This window comes from Gymnoscopelus braueri (genome assembly GCF_963280865.1).
Source record: "Gymnoscopelus braueri genome assembly, chromosome: 9".
NCBI lineage: Eukaryota > Metazoa > Chordata > Actinopteri > Myctophiformes > Myctophidae > Gymnoscopelus > Gymnoscopelus braueri.
The window spans coordinates 52,299,373-52,319,092 of NC_137610.1; the positions used below are offsets into that span (position 1 = coordinate 52,299,373).

At 42.7% G+C, this 19,720-nt stretch overlaps 1 protein-coding gene across 1 annotated transcript; it reads right to left on the reverse strand.

The window, feature by feature from the left end:
• Positions 1 to 1,260: 1,260 nt before the first annotated feature.
• Positions 1,261 to 19,449, reverse strand: LOC308092379 (cadherin-related family member 3-like; the record flags this gene model as incomplete). The annotated part of the gene is made up of 22 exons (XM_080438240.1): positions 1,261 to 1,337; positions 1,834 to 1,882; positions 2,120 to 2,145; positions 2,327 to 2,346; positions 2,669 to 2,847; positions 3,970 to 4,235; positions 4,935 to 5,103; positions 5,977 to 6,212; positions 7,907 to 7,975; positions 8,375 to 8,477; positions 8,956 to 9,121; positions 9,394 to 9,586; positions 10,917 to 11,056; positions 11,795 to 11,896; positions 12,070 to 12,299; positions 12,828 to 12,916; positions 13,317 to 13,473; positions 14,661 to 14,866; positions 15,827 to 15,923; positions 18,524 to 18,646; positions 19,101 to 19,241; positions 19,423 to 19,449. 22 exons carry the CDS (start codon positions 19,447 to 19,449, stop codon positions 1,261 to 1,263), a joined length of 2,865 nt encoding a protein of 954 aa, XP_080294366.1.
• Positions 19,450 to 19,720: the final 271 nt, after the last annotated feature.

Consider the following 19,720-nt stretch of genomic DNA (forward strand, 5'->3'; position numbering starts at 1 on the left):
CAACACCCGTGTAATTGGGCCTGTTAATTCACATCTTGACAGGAGACCCTGACGTGAACCTACTTGAAAAGCTGGGATTGTCTTTTACTCCAGGCTCTAGAAACAACATTTTCCGTCTTAAACACTTAACTCTTAAACAACCACATCAACGCCTGGCCATCATCTTCGCAGAATAGCTCAGGTTTTTGTTTTTGCATTACATTAAATAAAGGACCCCTCAAGTCATCATAAAGTGTGCAATAAAAAATACAATGAAATACATCGACGTCTTTCAGATCACATACATTGCATATCCTATTCTCTTGTGGCACAGCATGAGAACCGAGTCGACCAGCTGAACTTGCCTCGGGAGTTTTTACAAATGTTGGTCATTTGTAAATACGAATAAATTACTTCGTGAAATAAATAGCTTTTTTTTCATGTATTTATTTTATTGAGAGTTTAGTATGTATTAAAAACAAAAAAACAGATCATTGTTTTAATGTGATGGTCTTGTTGCTGAGGATTTGGCCTTTGAGCCCTACAAAGACTGACAGCTACAAAGGCCAAGTGGCCTTGACCGTAAAATTATGTCATTCCAGTCCTGGTTCCATAATCACTGGGGGACAGTAACTACAGTACATCTACTTGAGTACAGTGTACTTTAAAGGGATAGTTCACCCCCAAAATGACTTTTTTCCTATCGATCAGTAAAAAACATGGAGACTTCAATTCATGGATATTTATTTTGTTTTTGTCGCATTCTCTAAGCCAATAATTTGATGAAAATAATTTGATTGAAATTATTGGCTTAGGAATGCGACAAAAACTAAATAATATCCATGAATTCAAGTCTCCATGGGGTGACTAATCCATAGAAAAAAAGACTATCCTATGGATAGACTATCCCTTTAAGTACATTTCTGGAGTATTTGTTTTTTCGTATTCGTTTTTTGCAAGCTGATGACTTTCACTCCGCTACATTTGAAATAGAAATATTGTACTTTTGACTCCACTACGTTTCTAGGAAGGGACTGTTGGGACCCAAACTTACAAAAATACATTATGAATTAAGCCCTATTTCAAATATAGTGAAAATAGCCGATCTGCAAGCTCACAACAAGTCGCAGCATTACAGTGAGCTTGTAGATCGGCTATTTTCACTCATTTAAAAAATATAAACTTTCTGAAAATATCTGACAATTTCAGTGATGTCAGAAGTCGGTGCTCTATTGACGTTATCATGAAACAAACGTCACGTCGTTTGAGGCGACCGCGCGATCAGACCGCGATCCAGTCGTGTTCGTGGCCTCTCCCCCACTTCTGCTCCCCCGTGGTGGCTGGGCGGGGCCTGTGTCCTGTGATGTCATCAGGGTGTTGTGTGATGATGTCATCAGTGCACTGCCTCCAGGCAGGGTGGGTGCAACGCTGTGGTCCTTCCATCGTCGGGCTCCAGACTTACTGTTATACTCATACACCCTGTTTGACACTAGCACACACACACACACCCACCCACCCACACACACACACACACACACACACACACACACACACACACACACACACACACACACACACACACACACACACACACACACACACACAGACACACAGAGATTTTCATTTTTTTTGGAGGCAGGACATTGAAACAGACAGAGTGAGAGCACAGACTAGTGGTGGTTTGTAAAACAGCTCCTTCTGATTGATTGATTGATTGATTGATTGATTGATTGATTGAATACTTATTAAAAAACTATTTGACAGCACAGAGGTAACAGTCAGACATTAAGGCTAAAAGGATAACACAAAAAATGTCCTGTCCTAATAACCTCTGAAAACCATAAAGATTCATACCTGGATCCACCTCCTCTCCATCAAACACTGTGTTGATCTTTGTCACTTCCTGAAACAGAAGGAAGTGTCTGAAATCACATTATTATATACAGTATGTATGTAGCAGTAGGCTATAGTGGCTCAGAGCCTCTGCCTGATGAGCAAAAGCATAAAATCTCCCCCTGGCAAGGGGGGGGATTCTCCTTTAGGCTAGTGGTTAAGATGTTGGCTTTCCACGTGGGAGACCTGGGTTCGAATCCCGGGCGTTACACATATACATATAAACACTTAAAATATAGAGGCTTACCAGGAAGACGTCTGACTTCACATGTTCTGGAAAGGTACAGAAAACACAGGCTGTCAGATAGAATTATCCTTTTTTATTGAAGATCTCGTGTGTGTGTGTGTGTGTGTGTGTGTGTGTGTGTGTGTGTGTGTGTGTGTGTGTGTGTGTGTGTGTGTGTGTGTGTGTGTGTGTGTGCGCGTGCGTAAGACAATGAGGGCTAATTCTTACCAGGTGCTGCTTCTGTGAGGCTGTAAAACAGAACAATATGAAGAGTCAACAACCATCAGAATCCAGAATCACAGTCACTGTATTATTATGATCTAATTTCTCCTCAGCTCCCTAGGAACGTCAACGGAGGAGAAACCAAAACAAGTGTTGTAGATCTGCTATTTTCAGATCTGGAAGATTTGTATACATTTGTAAACTTTCACATTGCAGTATTGATACTTTTACTTACTATAAGTAAAACATTTTAGTACCTTTTCCACCCCTGGTATATAGCCTATATTTGTAGGCTACTAGATGTGAGGGCCGTGTAGCGGCCCCGAACCTCTAGTTGTATAAACTCACAGTTTTGTCCTGGGCTCACAGCAGCTGAGGTCCAGGGTGGAGAGCCAGCGACAGCAGCAGTACAGCAGGTAGGCCAGTAGGGGCAGCAGCAGCATGAGACCCAGCGCCATGATGAACCACACATACCAGTCGTCCATGTTGAACGTGTTCTCTGTCAGCGTGACGATGGTCACGCGAGGCTGCAGAGGAAACATTCTGTTAACGTGACGTACGTCTGTTAGCGTGAGGTACGTCTGTTAGTGTGAGGTACGTCTGTTAGCCTGATGTACGTCTGTTAGTGTGGCGTACGTCTGTTAGCGTGACGTACGTCTGTTAGCGTGACCTACGTCTGTTAGCGTGAGGTACGTCTGTTAGCCTGACGTACGTCTGTTAGCGTGACGTACGTCTGTTAGCGTGACGTACGTCTGTTAGCGTGATGTACGTCTGTTAGCGTGACCTACGTCTGTTAGCGTGATGTACGTCTGTTAGCGTGACCTACGTCTGTTAGCGTGAGGTACGTTTGTTAGCATGACGTACGTCTGTTAGTGTAACGTACGTCTGTTAGTGTAACGTACGTCTGTTAGCATGACGTACGTTTGTTAGCATGACGTACGTCTGTTAGTGTAACGTACGTCTGTTAGTGTGACGTACGTCTGTTAGCATGACGTACGTCTGTTAGCGTGACGTACGTCTGTTAGCGTGACGTACGTCTGTTAGCGTGATGTACGTCTGTTAGCGTGACCTACGTCTGTTAGCGTGAGGTACGTCTGTTAGCATGACGTACGTCTGTTAGCGTGACGTACGTCTGTTAGCGTGACGTACGTCTGTTAGCGTGATGTACGTCTGTTAGCGTGACCTACGTCTGTTAGCGTGATGTACGTCTGTTAGCGTGACCTACGTCTGTTAGCGTGAGGTACGTTTGTTAGCATGACGTACGTCTGTTAGTGTAACGTACGTCTGTTAGTGTAACGTACGTCTGTTAGCATGACGTACGTTTGTTAGCATGACGTACGTCTGTTAGTGTAACGTACGTCTGTTAGTGTGACGTACGTCTGTTAGCATGACGTACGTCTGTTAGCGTGACGTATGTCACACGCTCCTGCAGAGGAACAATAGAGCATAGCAGTGGCGTTTTTTTTCCCATAGAGATTTCCAAAAATAATTATATTAATTATATTAAGCCTGGAACCAAGCCATCCATGGGCTCCTGGTGAATCATAACCATAAAACATTTGATTCTGTGTCAAAACATATTGAATTATACTAGAAAGTGCAGTCCTATATTGCACTGATGAGTAAATGTACTTAGTGACTGGACTTACAGTGGTTGTGGTGATGACCGTAACGAGGTCCGGGTCAAACACCTGGATGTCGATGATGGCCGTGCCCGTCTGCGTCCGAGCGGCACGGCCCCCGGAGCGGGCCCCTCCGGCCCTCAGGTTCCCGTCAGAGATGAGTACGGTCAGGCTGTAGCGCCACACGCTGTCCACACCGCTGTCAAAGTCAAAGGGCTCCTTCAGCAGCAGTCTGCTCACGTTGGTACCGGCCGACGGAGAGAAGACAAAGTGGTTGTTGAGGTTGCTGCCCCCTGGAGGACGAGAGGATATGACACTCGTCTGAGACAGTGGATTACCGCACCCATGGGTGCTAGAGCTGTGAGTGTACAGTATTGATCCATTTTACTGTTGATACTGGATGCTTGGTACCAGTGGTGGAAAAAGTATTCTTTTTGTTTTATGTTTTACTTAAGTAAAAGTATCAATACTCATTGCAGAAATACTCTGTTACAATTCAAAATTGACTTGAGTAAAAGTACAAAAGTATTGGTATCAAAATGTACTTAAAGTACCAAAAGTAGAAAGTACTCATTATGCAGAATGTCCCTTTTCAAGTTTTCAAATGTATACAAATCTTTTGAAAATAGCAGATCTACAAGACAACAGTAGAGGTAAAAGTACAGCAAATTGGAAATACTCTAGTAAAGTAAAAACACCTCAAAATTGAACTTAAGTACAGTACTTGAGTAAATGTACTTAGTTACTTTACACCACTGGTAATAACCTGTGTATATGTACACAGATGATAGACACTACCCTGACCCTTCCTCTTAGCCTTGCCTACTTGTTGTCAATTATTTGTGCGAGCTCTTGTTTTTATTGGATCTTGTTTATTTGTTTTAGCTCTTGCTCATTTGATTTTCCTATTTGTCTCATCTGTTTGAGAAAGTAGTATAGCTGACTGTAATGTAATGTAATGTAGTGACATTGCCATATGGTAGTGACATTACCAGAGATGGTGTAGATGAAGGATTGAGGGGGTGAGTCCTTGTCTGTGCAGGACAGCATGAAGCCCTGGACGTTAGAGCCCGACCTTTGACCTTTAGGGACCATCAGGGTGGTCAGGTTGGGCCCGCACAGCGGAGGCTCGTCGTTGGCCTCCGTGATGTTGATTGTAACCTGAAATATAAACATATAAACATAAACACAGTAATGTGTGTTTTCTCTGCTTGCTTTGGCAGACGGGGACGTTTCTGGGCCTCTATACCCAAAACAAACGGCAAAATACAGTGAGAGGGCAGTGTGTTTCTGCAGGTAAACCAGTGGTGGAAAGTAACTAATCTCATTCATTACTCAAGTACTGTACTTAAGTACAGTTTTGAGGTATTTTTATTTAGTGGAGTATTTTCAATTTGCATTACTTTTACTTCTACTCCACTACATCTCAGAGGCAAATATTATACTTTTACTCCACTGCAATTATTTGAAAACTTTAGTTACTGGTTACTTTGTAGATTTTGATTATTATCACAAAACATACATTAACCACTTCAGCCCTATATACATTTCACCATTTGAAAATAGCCTACAAGCTCTACAAGCTCATAATGTGTCGCGATGCGATGCATTGTGCAGCTTGTAGAACTGCTATTTTCATACATTTTTATACATTTTATACATTTGAAAACATAATGAATACTCTCAAGTAAAATATTTGAGTACTTTTTCCACCACTGGTGGTGTGTGCTAGCCTGACACTCCTGAATTTTCATTTCGTTTCACTCCATTATTCAGTCTGAAAGCCCTCTCAATGCAGCCGATTTCTGAGATGGGGGCGTGGCCAAAGTTTTTTTTTCAAAGACTCTTTGGCGATTGGTTCATACTGGATTATCCCGATCCCGATTCGTCGTACAGATTTTCAACCGAGAAACACCCGCCTTCGACAGCGTCACCAGACCCTGAATGCGAGGCAAACGATTCAGGGGGTGGAGCCAGGCTAGGTGTGTACTGTATGCTATGTTCATAATGAACCAGTAGGTGTCACTGTGTCACCGTAGCAGTAGCAGGTCTGCGTGGGTCTCCGTCCTCGGCTGTGATGAGCAGCCTGTAGGAGCGGGTGGTCTCGTAGTCGGGGCGGGTCAGCAGGCTGATGGTCCCCCGCCCGGGGTCCACAAAGAAGATGTTGGAGGACGCAGCGCCGCTGCCCCCTGCTGACACCAGCGAGTAACTGATGGGAGTGGGAGGGAGGTCTTCGTCTGTGGCCGAGACGGACCCGATCACAGCTCCTCCTGATTGGACAAGCCACACAAGACACTTATTGTTGCTATTTTGATACATGGAGATTTCCAGCCAGCAAAACACTAAGATTTTATTGATAATTTAACATTAATATAAAAAAGCAATGTAAAAGGAAAATAAATAGTTTTCATTGTGATACCAATGACTAAGAACTTAAATTGAAATATGTTGGTTCCATTGATCCAAGCCAAAATACAATTGTTGGATTATTTTTTTTCTAAATGTTTTTCCCACGATTTTGTAACCCATTTTTTCACCCAGTGCCATTTGTCTAAGTAATTCTGGGCGCTACTCTCCCTCTTCCAGCCTAGGGAGAGCCTAGAGCCGAGCTCATGCCTCCTTCAATGCATGAGAGCTAGCAGACCTCTTCTTATCACATGACAGGGGGGAGTTTCCCCGGTAGGACGTAGCGCGTGGAAGGAACACGTTATTCCAACCAGTTCCTTTCCCCTCCATCAGGCACCCCGGCTGACCAGGGGGAGGCAGTATAGAGACCAGGATTACTGCATGTTTTTGTGAGGGTACCTACCCTAGGAGACACGGGGAGAACTCCACACAGAAAGGCCCTTTCACCAACCCCACCTAGGGTATGGGCACTGATGACACGGAGGAGAGGACACGACCCCAGCACCCACAGCATCCCCGGCAGGAATTGAATTCAGGACATTCTAGCTGTGAGGCTAGAAGATTCGAAAGTGGCCCTTAACCTACGTCCCTACCCCCCCCCCTCCCCTTTTTTTTCTTCTCTTGTACATATTTTTCACTCTTCATACCAGTAACCTGTAAGCTGATTGTATGACATTCTGTATAGTGTGTATATCTGTCTGTCTCTTATATGTCATCATGATTTGTGTGCATGGGGATCTCATCTTAAACAAGCTCAGTGCTTAATGAGTCTTCCAGTTTAGTAGACCTTGTACTGTGAATTTGTACTTCCATGTACTGTTGTTCTCATGTCTTACTAAATAAAGTACATCAATCAATCAATCAATCAATCAAAGGCGACAGCGCTACCGACTGCGCCACCGTACCCCCACAATTGATGGATTGATCATTGAAATAAAAATGTGGGCCGCGAATGCTTTTGGGATTGTCAAGAGGGCCCTGATCTAGAAAAGATTGACGACCACTGTCCTATAGACCACCAATTACCAAGGGTTTGAGACATCTTTTGTCAAACGAAATAAAAGCAACAAAACAAAAATATTTGTATCAATAAAGAAGCTTCTATTTAACTCATTCACTGCCACTGACGTAAAAAACGTAATTTGTCCCGTTTACCAATCCTGCCACTGACGTAAAAAACGTAATTTTTTTTTTTTTCAAAAAAATTATTATTATTATTATTTTTTTTTTTTTTTTTTTCAAATTTGACCCAAAGACCAAGGAGATATGATTGTTTAAAGATCTACACTCCCATCCACTTCCTTGTTAACTTAAAACTTAAAAATTCTGTATCTCGGCTCCTGAGTACTTTTTTTTTTAAATGAAAAATCTCTGGCAGTGGGCAAACGCGGTCAGCAATAATTGTGGCAGTGAATGAAGGATATTTAACTTAAAATGCAAACAAATAAAAAAAAATAAAAAATAAAAAATCGGGGGCACATTAGCTGCATAATTGCCGATAATGAAAAAAGTTAAATAATGACGGATACATATCGGTCGGTCTTTAGATCTCACGTACGATCCAGAAGCTCAGAGACGCTGAAGACATGCGACGTAGGACTGAAGACAGGAGGGAACTCGTTCACTGCTGTCACCGTCACAAAGACAAAGGCACTTCCTACGATGACAGACAGACAGACAGACAGACAGACAGACAGACAGATAGATTTTAGTCATCTGAAATGTTTTAGTTTTAGTCTAATTTTAGTCGACTAAATATCATAAGATTTTAGTTGACTAAATCTACAGTTGATTTAATCGACTATATATTTCGCCAGTGCCGCCAGGGTGTTGTAATGCCTGATTAATACTTATATAATACAGAAAAAAGGGGGGGGGGTCCGCGGCCAAATACATAATCAATTTGGGGGTCCTTGGCACGAAAAAGTTTGAGAACTACTGACTTAGAAGGCTTTTGTGGAATCGGCCTCGGGTCATGGGTTATTATAGGCTACTAAAAAAAGGTGTGTGTGTGTGTACAGTGTACCTGTCATAGAGGTGTCGTTCTTGTCCTGAGCCGTGACCATCAGTCTGTATTCATGTTCCTCCAGCAGATTGTCTTCAAGCTCAAAGTCCAGGTCAGCGGTCAGCTGCGGAGGAGGTGGACAGGAAGGGGTTAATGTGGAGGAGGTGGACAGGAAGGGGTTAATGCTGATTTGAAACATTTTTTGTAGTAAATCTGCTGCTGTGGTTCTCAAACATTTTTCATGTCAAGGACCCCAAATTAATATGTATTTGACTGCGTACCCCATCTGAAAATGTTTTGTGACCATATATAAGGGTCGATTTGTGTTAAAAAAATAATTAGTCTTTCAAGATTAGTCAAAGTCAAATAGCCGATCTAATAGGTCACAACATCTGAATATCTAAAGTATAAACTGATTTTGATGCTACAGTATATGAATTGATTTTGTTGGGGACCCCCTGGAACCCCACAAAGGACCCATGGGGGTCCCGAACACCAGTTTGAGAACCACTGGAGTAATCTATCCCATGTGATTGATTGATTGATTGATTGATTGATTGATTGATTGATTGATTGATTGATTGATTGATTGATTGGTTTACCACAATGTGATTGGGTGTTTTGGGGTCCAGGTCAAAGTTCATTTTGCAGTCCAGACAGGAGAGTCCAGTCAGCTCATACTGTGTGAAGCTGGGCTCCACATCGTTGTCTGTACACGTTACCGTGGTGATGACAGACCCCACCTCCTCTGTCTCCAGCACCTCCACCCTGACATGTAAACAAACAAACATGTAAACAAAATGACATGTAAACAAATGACATGTAAACAAACAAACATGTAAACAAAAGACATGTAAACAAATGACATGTTAACACAATGACATGTAAACAAATGACACATGTAAACAAACAAATATAAACAAACAAGTGTGTAAACAAACAAATGACATGTAAACAACTGCCATGTAACCAAACAAACAAGTGTGTAAACAAACAAATTACATGTAAACAAATGACGTGTTAACAAACAAACATTTAACCTGCTGGCAGCAGGCACACAGAGGGGGGGGTTGTCATTGAGGTCGGTGACGGTGACCTCCAGAGAGAGGGTGTTGGTGAGGGGGGGCTCAGAGGGTCTCAGGGTGGCCGTCACCGTCACGGTCAGGGTGGGGTGGTCTCTGAGTGGAGCGGTGTCACGATCCATCCTGCCGGACACTGACAGGATGCCGGTGTCTGGAACACATCAATTTATCGCTTACAATTACTTTTACAGCTTGGCAAAGCTGTCAATAAACAGACGCTGCATCTAGTCGTCACTTTCTCGTTACTTTCTCCCTATTGGCTAAATGCCAGCCAATGAGGAGGGGTCACAATGGCGTCTCATGCACTGAACCAAGCCCCCAGAACCGCGGCAGAACTGCAAATCTGGGATTGCAAGACTTCCGCATTTAAAACGCTACTGCACAGGCTTCTATTATCTGAAACCCTAGTGCGGACACAGATGCACTTGTTTTCTTAATTGGTAGCCAAAGCTGTAAATGACATTTCATGTCAGTCTTATTTTTTCCACGATTAGTGTACTTTAGTATTTTTTGCAGTTAAGTTGGAATCTCTGATCGGAACGATTTTTATTCTGAATGAAGAAACATCGTGCAGTGTGCACGCAGCCAGTGTCAACAGAACTGTTCAATTTCAGGATTCAAAGGAGTAGACTGGTCGCTCAAATCTGATTTGTGGCGCCTATCCAGGTTGGAGTCACACTGTTTTTATGCAGTCTGAGAAGCAACAACAACAAAAAAAAAGAAAAGCCCACATGGAATCAGATTTTTGCAAATCAGATTCACTTTTGAATCAAATAGTCAAAATTGTTCAGGCACACCTGTGTTCATAGCCGTACAATATCACCTGACGGACCAATGTTTATGGGTAAATATCCCTTTTTTTTCCGTTTACTACAAAAGTTTTTTTTCAAAATATTTTTCAAAAGTAAAAGAGAATTTAACATTTAAAAAAATAAATGTCAAACCTTTTTCAATACAAATAAATAAATAAATCCATTCACTGTTTCAGCCCAGCAGCCCTATGTAAAGCATAGACATGAACTCTGCAGCCGCACTGAGGCCACTGCTGGAAAGCGTCCCAGCCCAAACATTAACGTAACTAATAATTGGGCCGCGCGACCCGGAAATGACCGTAATAATCCTAAAAGGGGAGCAAAAATATATATATATATTTTTTTTTAATTGGGTGGCTCAGCGGCCCACCGGGAATATGCCCGGTACGCCAAATGGCCAGTCCGCCCCTGCCCACATGACAGTGAAATGACAATGTAAGGGCTTTTAAAACCTTTTTAATACCTAAAAAAGAAAGTAAAAGAGACAACGCCTCACAACGGAAGTGAGCTTGTAGATCTGTTGTTTTCACAATATTTATCTGTGGAACCCAGTCAACTAAATTGAATGCCTCAACTCCTACATTCCAAGTGCTTATCACATGATTATTTTAGGGGTTCACGGCCTGCAAAGGTTGAGAACCAGTGAGACGGTGGACAGTTCAGACTCACATGTGTCTACAGACAGGTAGTTATTATCAGTGATGCTGTACAGGATGAATCCGTCCTCCAGATCAGAAACCACAGCTGTGATGTTCACTACGATGAACCCCGGGTTCAACTCCTCAGGGAGTACGAAGGAGGTGATTTTACTGCACAACACACACGCGCACGCACGCACGCACGCACGCACGCACGCACGCACGCACGCACGCACGCACGCACGCACGCGCACACACACACACACACACACACACACACACACACACACACACACGACAGTGTCACTCAATAAGTCAGATCATTATTGTTTGACTGCAGGACAAGCACTGTGGATCAACTCGTTGTTTTTAAAAGCTACAAACAGAGGTGACTTGACTAAAAGCTACAAACAGAGGTGACTTGACTAAAAGCTACAAACAGAGGTGACTTGACAAAAAGCTACAAACAGAGGTGACTTGACAAAAAGCTACAAAAAGAGGTGACTTGACTTCAACCACTTAAGACTTAAACCTCATACGTTGCTGAGCGGAGACGTCCCTCAGGGCTCCATACTAGTGACTGTTCTGTTTTCTCTAGACATTAAATATCTTCTCTGAAAATAGACGATCGACAAGCTTACAACGCCAGCTTGTCCATCGGCTATTTTCTGCGAAGGTTTTCCCAGAATACGGATGCTGGGGTTTAATTAGGAGCATAAACCCTTAGGCTGATGTAGTGGTTTGTTTCAAATTCAGGTTAAAAACTACAACAAGGTAAAAAACAGCATAAGCATAAGGCTGACCTTATAATACACAGTGATGTAAGCAACACAGCTGCATAAGGCTGACCTTATAGTAAACAGTGATGTAAGCAACACTTAAAATAGAACTCTATTAAGAGATACTCACTTCAAGAAGGTAGGCTTGTGGTCGTGTGTGTTCAGGATGAGGACAGTCAGTAGTCTCCATACTGTGTGGGTTCCATCGCTTACACTGACGTTCAATATGTAACTGTGGACCAGACAGACAGACAGACATACAGGCATGTTCAATATGTAACTGTGGACCAGAGAGCGTTATTCTTCATCTAGACCACTCATTCTCAAACCTTTTCATGTCAAGGACCCCCAAATTGATATGTATTTAGCCATGGACCCCCATCACCCATGACAGACAGTGTGTACCTGGTAGGGTCTGTCTGGTAGTCTATAGTAGGGTCTGTCTGGTAGTCTATAGTAGGGTCTGTCTGGTAGTCTATAATAGGGTCTGTCTGGTAGTCTATAATAGGGTCTGTCTGGTAGTCTACCTGGTAGTCTATAATAGGGTCTGTTTGGTAGTCTACCTGGTAGTCTATAGTAGGGTCTGTCTGGTAGTCTATAGTAGGGTCTGTCTGGTAGTCTATAGTAGGGTCTGTCTGGTAGTAATAGGGTCCGTCTGGTAGTCTATAATAGGGTCTGTCTGGCAGTCTATAATAGGGTCTGTCTGGTAGTCAGTGTGTACCTGGTAGGGTCTGTCTGGTAGTCTATAATAGGGTCTGTCTGGTAGTCAGTGTGTACCTGGTAGGGTCTGTCTGGTAGTCTATAATAGGGTCTGTGTGGTAGTCAGTGTGTACCTGGTAGGGTCTGTGTGGTAGTCAGTGTGTACCTGGTAGGGTCTGTCTGGTAGTCAAACTGCTTGGTGGTGAAAATGCCTCCCGATGCTGAGTCAATGTCAAAGCCAGGAGTGGGAGGGGCCAGGGTGAACTGTAACACACACACACACACACACACACACACACACACACACACACACACACACACACACACACATGCACACACACACACACACACACACACACACACACACACACACACACACACACACACACACACACACACACACTATAACACAACATTATGGAACGGACACATAGCATATAGTATGTGATAAACGTTGGTCTTACAGTCAGAGGCTTGTCCTCGGGGTCAGAGACAGTGGGACGGTAGATATTCTGTCCTGGTGCAGATTTCTCTACAATGTACAGTGTTGTCTCTGCAAGAACAATACATAATATGAAATATATAGTCACTGGACACTGACCTGCTACACAGACCGACACATACAGTATACAAACTAGTGTAGCGATGCTTTTGTACAACTCTGCAAAAATGTACAATATACAACATCTTTGTGAAAGTGGGTGTAAGTTTTTGTTAAAAAGCTCTCTTAAATAGCTCTATATTGTGATAGTAATCATTACTATAGAGTGTTTGTTCAGTAACAGTGTTAAATAGCTCTATATTGTGATAGTAATCATTACTATAGAGTGTTTGTTCAGTAACCAGAGTCTCCCCGTTCTCTCCAACTCTTTAATAAACAGAGAATTGTTCAGGATGCCAATTGTATTCAATCAGGTGTATTAATCAAGCGTTGCATTCAGTGAGTATAGAACCTTCATGGTGAAACACAGGCGGTTCGTCTTCATCAGAGAGGAAGACGGTCAGGGTCTCCAGGACGCTGTCCCCTCCGCTGTCCACCGCCACGATGTGGAACACAAAGCGGTTTGGAACCCATTCAAAGTCCAGCTCTGAGGTTCCTGTTACTGACACCTAAACCACAGAAAAAGGAAAAAAAGAAAGATTTCAGCTGGATTTTCAAAAATAGCAGATCTACAAGCTTGCAGCGTGTCACTTCCTGCCACCCTGCGAGCTTGTACATCTGCTATTTTTTAACGTTTAAAAAAAAGTGTTTGGAATCATTTTTTATTTTCTCTGCCACAGAGGGGTCTCTGGCACAAAACTGGTTCAGATGAAGGGGTCCGCGGCCAAATACATATCCATTTTTGGGGGTCCTTGGCACGGAAACCTTTGAGAACTACTGCTTTAAAGGGCGATTTATAGAATCGGCCTCAGATCTTCAAGGAGTAGTTCACCCAGAAAAAAGTACGTATTTTCGATATTTTATTTGTTTTTTGTCGCTTTCCTAAGCCAATAATTTGAGACTCAAAGAGTATCCATTGAGTCTCCTAACGCAGTGGTTCTCAAACTTTTTCATGTCAAGGACCCCAAAAATTGTATATATTTGGCCACGGACCCCCATCTCCAAAATATTTCTTTCCAGAGACCCCCAGAAGCAAAGATTTGAGTTAAAAATGTTAAAGATAGTAAAGAAAGTAATGACATCATTACACCCTTTTTTGTGTAATGATGTCATTTTACTGTGTTTCCTTTTTTTTGTATTTTGTTACAAAATAAAAATGGACAGGTTGACATGCATTGTACTGCACTGAAAGAAGGAAAAAAAACACCCACACACGAGTGCTCATGCTGTAAGGTAAATCTACAGTAAATGTGCAGCTTGAGTTGGACAATACACCACAACCCATGCCTTTACTTGAACTTTGTGTGCATACAGTGTCGAAGCATTTGTCAATCAAATTAACGTGTCTTTTTTCAAGATTTTTCTAAAATAGCAGATCTACAAGCTCATAGCGCGGCACTCGGTGCCGTGCTATGAGCTTGTAGATCTGCTATTTTTGAAAAGCCAAAGTCTAAAATATGGATAAAGGGGTTAAAATTATCGTAACGCTTTATTAACACATTTAGCTGGGGACCCCCTGGTACCCCCCAAGGACCCCTGGGGGTCCCCGGACCCCACTTTAAGAACCAATGTCCTAACGGAGACTATATGGTCATCAAATTATTGGCCAAATCGTTAATCGCAATCATTTTGTGAGACAATTAATGGTCAACTTAAATGGTGTAACGGTGACAGTGAGGTGTTGCACGGTGCTCACCAGAGCATGTGAGGTGTTGGTCATGGACACCATGAAGGCGGTGGTCAGGGGGTCCGGGTTGATGATGGCAGGGAAGCCCGTCTCCATGGAGACCCCCGGGGTCAGCAGGGTGACCTGGAACACGTGGACCGGAGTGCCAGCAGGACTGTTCTCTGACAGGCTGACTGTGGCCGGGAGACCCGGAAGAGACAGCTCTGCAACGCCGCCTGAAAACCAATGGTGGACAGTAACTCAAGTACGTTTACTTGAGTAACTGTACTTTAAGGGATATTTCACTTTCAAACATGTTTGGGGTCGCCCCAGACAGTTTTGAAGTAGCTTGATTCAGTATTTAGATATTTGATATACATTTTTTCATGTAACCTGAAACTCCATTTTAACCATGATGGATTCATCGAAAACTCCCGTCCTTGGTTCTGGTGACTGATATTGTCCTTCTAATGCGCGAGGGGAAGTGTTTTTTCAATTACTTTTTTCATTTATTTTATTTTATTTTATTTTATTTTATTTTATTTTATTTTATTTTATTTTATTTTATTTTATTTTATTTTATTTTATTTTATTTTTTAAGAAATTTTAAAAACACGGCCCCTCACACATTCTCGAACACCGCTAGGAAACCATTGGTGGACAGTATTGTTTGCATATAAAAGGGCCACAATCTGAGATAACATTTCCTAGACACTTTGCCTTCATGTCATGTAGGCAAAGTAAGGGGGAGAATCATTTTAAAGTGTCCCTGTGTTTTTTGGTTGTATTGGGAAAACAAAAAGAGAACTCATAAGACCAGAATCTGTGAGCATAAAAGTAACATCAGAAATCATGATGACAAATCCCTAGCAGCAAAACCTTTTTGTGGAAATGTTCTAAATTAACAATATACTGTACTTCAGTTGACCGGGGTCCCCCAGGGGTCTGTACTTGGTCCCATTCTTTTAACCCCCTCTACACCAAATCTCTCCGCCAAAAATAGCCGATCTACAAGCTACTGTAGGTCACAACCTTGGGACCTAGCTTATAGCTCGGCTATTTTGGGGGAATGTTTGCCTATTATGAGATGCCAGAATGGGGACGATAGGATCCATTTAGTTTCCAGCAAGAACACAAAGTACTTCAAAGTACAGTATAAAAAGTACACCATGAATCCAGCAGCTGTTAGTCCTCACCTTGTATCATCCACGAGCACAAAACCAACAGGAGATGGACTCTGTCAGCGGCCATTCTCCTCTGTGTGCAGAAAATATCAGACTGTTCTTCAATCTTCTGACTGAACATGTACACAACATCCAGTCATATGAAGACACACTGGATAATAATGTTGCTAAGAGGCTTCTGTTGATAGAAACCACATGACGTGTACAGTGTGTTCATGCCTTCATGTCTGATAAGCTCTCTGTTTATTAGAGTTGAATCGTCATAGCAGCAGTGTTGCTAACTATATAGATTATGTTTTAATGCAACAAGTCACATTCTTTGTACACGTGTGTTAACAAGATAATGAATGTTATTTTAATGAGGTTGTGCTGTATACTAGTATACTATACATCGACATTGTAGGACAGCAGTATTATAAATGCCCTTTTTTGTGTGCCGTTTTCAACCATAACCCTAAAATGTATAGATAAGCACACTGAAAATAGCAGATCTACAAGGACAAACCGCGTCGCTTGGTGAGCGTGTACATCGGCTATTTTTGATGCACAACACCGGCATAGGCGATTTTTGCCTCTGCCAGCAGGGGGGGGGGGGGCAAAGGAAATATATGAACATATATGTTTTTATATCAACATATATGTTTATCATATATGTGACATATTCAAAATTGGCTGCCTGCATGTCTCTACATATATATCCTTATGTGTGGCATGCTGGGAACTGGCGTTGTGGCTGTTTAAACTCCAGCCAATAGAAACACAGAGGGGGCGGAGTAATGGTGGGGGCCCCTGCGTGCCACACATGGTCCCTGGTGTGGCTATCCTGATGGCAGACCCCTGACCAGTGTTGGTGCCAAGTTTGGCGCGGATCGGGGCAACAGTGTGCTTCGCAGGTCCACATGTTACGTGTGTGACATCCACCCACCGTCGACCCACTGTCGGTTGACCCTCTAGGAAATGTTAATATAGGATATACATAATTTGCCTCTTACATACCTGTAGTACTTTGACCCACAGAGAATGAAGAGGTGCAATTCTTGTCTATATAGGTCTAAAATCACCAAATGTATCGTTTTTAAGGCTAATCAACCTTTCACCAACTTTCTTTATTATAGATAATAGATGTTTGCATCTCTGACACAATTTAGTTTAATAAAAACTGAATATATTACTAACAATGTGATCAGTAATCAAATATATCCATAAAAACGTATTGTTATAAAATACACAAAAAATATATTATCTGGTTACACCCACCTATAGAACAAACATGGGTACATTTGCCTTCTACAGCGCTGCCACCCAAGTGTGGAACACCCTGACCCCATCCCTTAGAAAATGTGGATCACTGGCTACCTTTAAAACAGGCCTGAAAATCCACCTTACAGGAGGCGAAAGGGGGAGGTAAATTATCACTTCTCCCTTAGAAAGGTGATCAATCCCCCCCTCCCTCTTTTTGGGCGGTGAAACCGCCCCTATATGTGAGGTTTGGACATCGACACCCATTGCACCCCCCCAACCCTGCGCTGTGATTGGCCACCAGTGTACCCCCCTAACCCTGCACCGTGATTGGCCAATCACAGTCTATTCAGGACTGTGATTGGCTAGTGAAACATGACACATGTGCATAGCCCTATAAATAGGACTATGCACTTTTAAAAAAACACATTTATGTTTTAAGTTAGGGGTGTACAATGGTTGGTCCACAATATTACTTTTCTTTAAGTGAACTTCCATCACTGTGATGACCACTGTGACCACACCGCCCACTTCACACTGGGTGTGATTTTTTCATATTTGTGATGATATTGATTTTTTGTGTTATTTTTATGTTCTGTTGATGAATTGAATACATAGGACTTCAATGGAAATAAGTCCAACTTTTTTGTGTAAATCCTCAGACCAAGTGTATGACTGTACTCTGCTGCTGCTGTTTGAATTTCTGTCTAATAAAGTATCCAAACAATCAATCAATCATTGAATTTCCTTTTACGTCTTGGTGGCACCGCGACCCATGATGGACTTTTTAGTGTTTCTCTCAGGTTTCAACAGCATTATATAACACTTTGGTCCAAACAGCGCCACCAAAAGGCCAGAACTAGACGCTAAAATAGCAAATACCTCCACTACGTCTGCATATTTGCCTGGAGAGCTTATATATGCTGGGATGAAGGCTATCCACACTGCACAGAAGATCAACATGCTGAAAGTGATTAACTTGGCTTCATTGAAGTTGTCTGGAAGATTCCTTGCCATGAACGCTAGGACGAAGCTGAGGAGTGCCAGTAAACCAATATAACCTAGTAACACTGCAAAACCAACTGTTGATCCCACCGCACACTCATAGACTATCTTATCGCTGTTGTATTGTGTGTTTTTATGAGGAGTTGGTGAGGCAGACACAAGCCAGGCTATGCAGACTATTGCCTGGATGGAAGTAAGACCCAGAACTGTTCCTCTCTGCTGTACTGTACCAAAAAACTTCATAATGTCTGCGCCCCCAGGCTTGGAGGCCTTGAACACGGCTAACACCACCATAGTCTTTACCAGGATACACGAGACACACAGCACAAAGCTGATCCCAAATGCTGCATGCCTCAGCTGACAAGTCCAGAGTCTGGGACGGCCAATGAACAGAAGTGAGCACAGGAAACATAGTTTGAGTGACATCAGAAGTTGGAAGCTGAGTTCTGAGTTGTTGGCTCGCACCATGGGTGTGTCTCGATAATAGATGAAGATTCCCATGACATTGGCACAGATAAGTGTGCCTATCAATGAGATGGTGGTCAAGGAGATACCCAAGGGCTCATGGTAGGAGAGGTACTCCACACTCTTAGGGACACAGTGGTCACGCTGGGGACTGGACCAGAAGTCCTCTGGACAAGTGGTGCACTCTGTAGAGTCTAACAAAGAATAGAAGGTTAAAGGGACAGCGAAGTACAGTATCATCCTAAAGATAACCTACTGTACATAATATGAACCTACCAGTCTCATTGCTGATCTCTCCCTCAGAACAAGCAATGCAGTCAAAGCAGCAGACAGGTTCTCCTTTCCTTCTGGCCACACGGGTTCCAGGGAAACAGCTCTCACTGCACACTAACCGAGGAGGCTACAGAGGAAAGCAACTATGATCGATTTCATTATAAACAAAATTACATTCACATCATGAGCCCGATATTAGATATTTTAGAAAAGTGACCTTGTTGGTTTCAAAGTTCCAGAAGATTCTGTCTTCATCAAGGATGAGTTCTTCACCTGCGGATTCTGTCTTCTTGTACAGACCTACATTCTGAACCTTTGTGCTTCCATCAGGGAGCCACACCAAGTTCATTACATCACAGATTGGTAAGGCATCACTATTCTCATCAAATGATACTTGATCACCAGCTGATGTGGTGAAGTTGACCTTTTGCAGGTAATACACGAGCTGAAAATGATGAACACAATTATGAAGAACAAATCTAGTGTGTACCATATACACAATAGTGACACTGACAGGGACTGTTTATGTTTTAAGTACATGCTTGCAGTATTTACAACACAATTTAAACTTGAACTATATTTTGTGGTGGCTTGTTATTGGATTTCTGTGCTAGTCATGGACTGACCGTAAGGTCAAACGTAAGGAGGCTCATAATTGTACGTGGTACCAGAGCAGGGATAACATAGGCCGAAGGTCAATGATTGATTTTGTTATCGTATCAGCTGATCTGAGGCCGTATGTTCTGGACACTCGGGTGAAGAGAGGGGGAAGATGGCGGGGTAAGCCACTGGACAGACCTGGCAAACCCAAGCGTGTAGTGCGGGGGTTCTCTTACATCCCTGTGGAGGTTGGGGACATTGTACATAAATGGACAATGTTTAAAGCTTCTATTGCTGAAGCTGCGGCTGTGAGCTGTGGTCAGA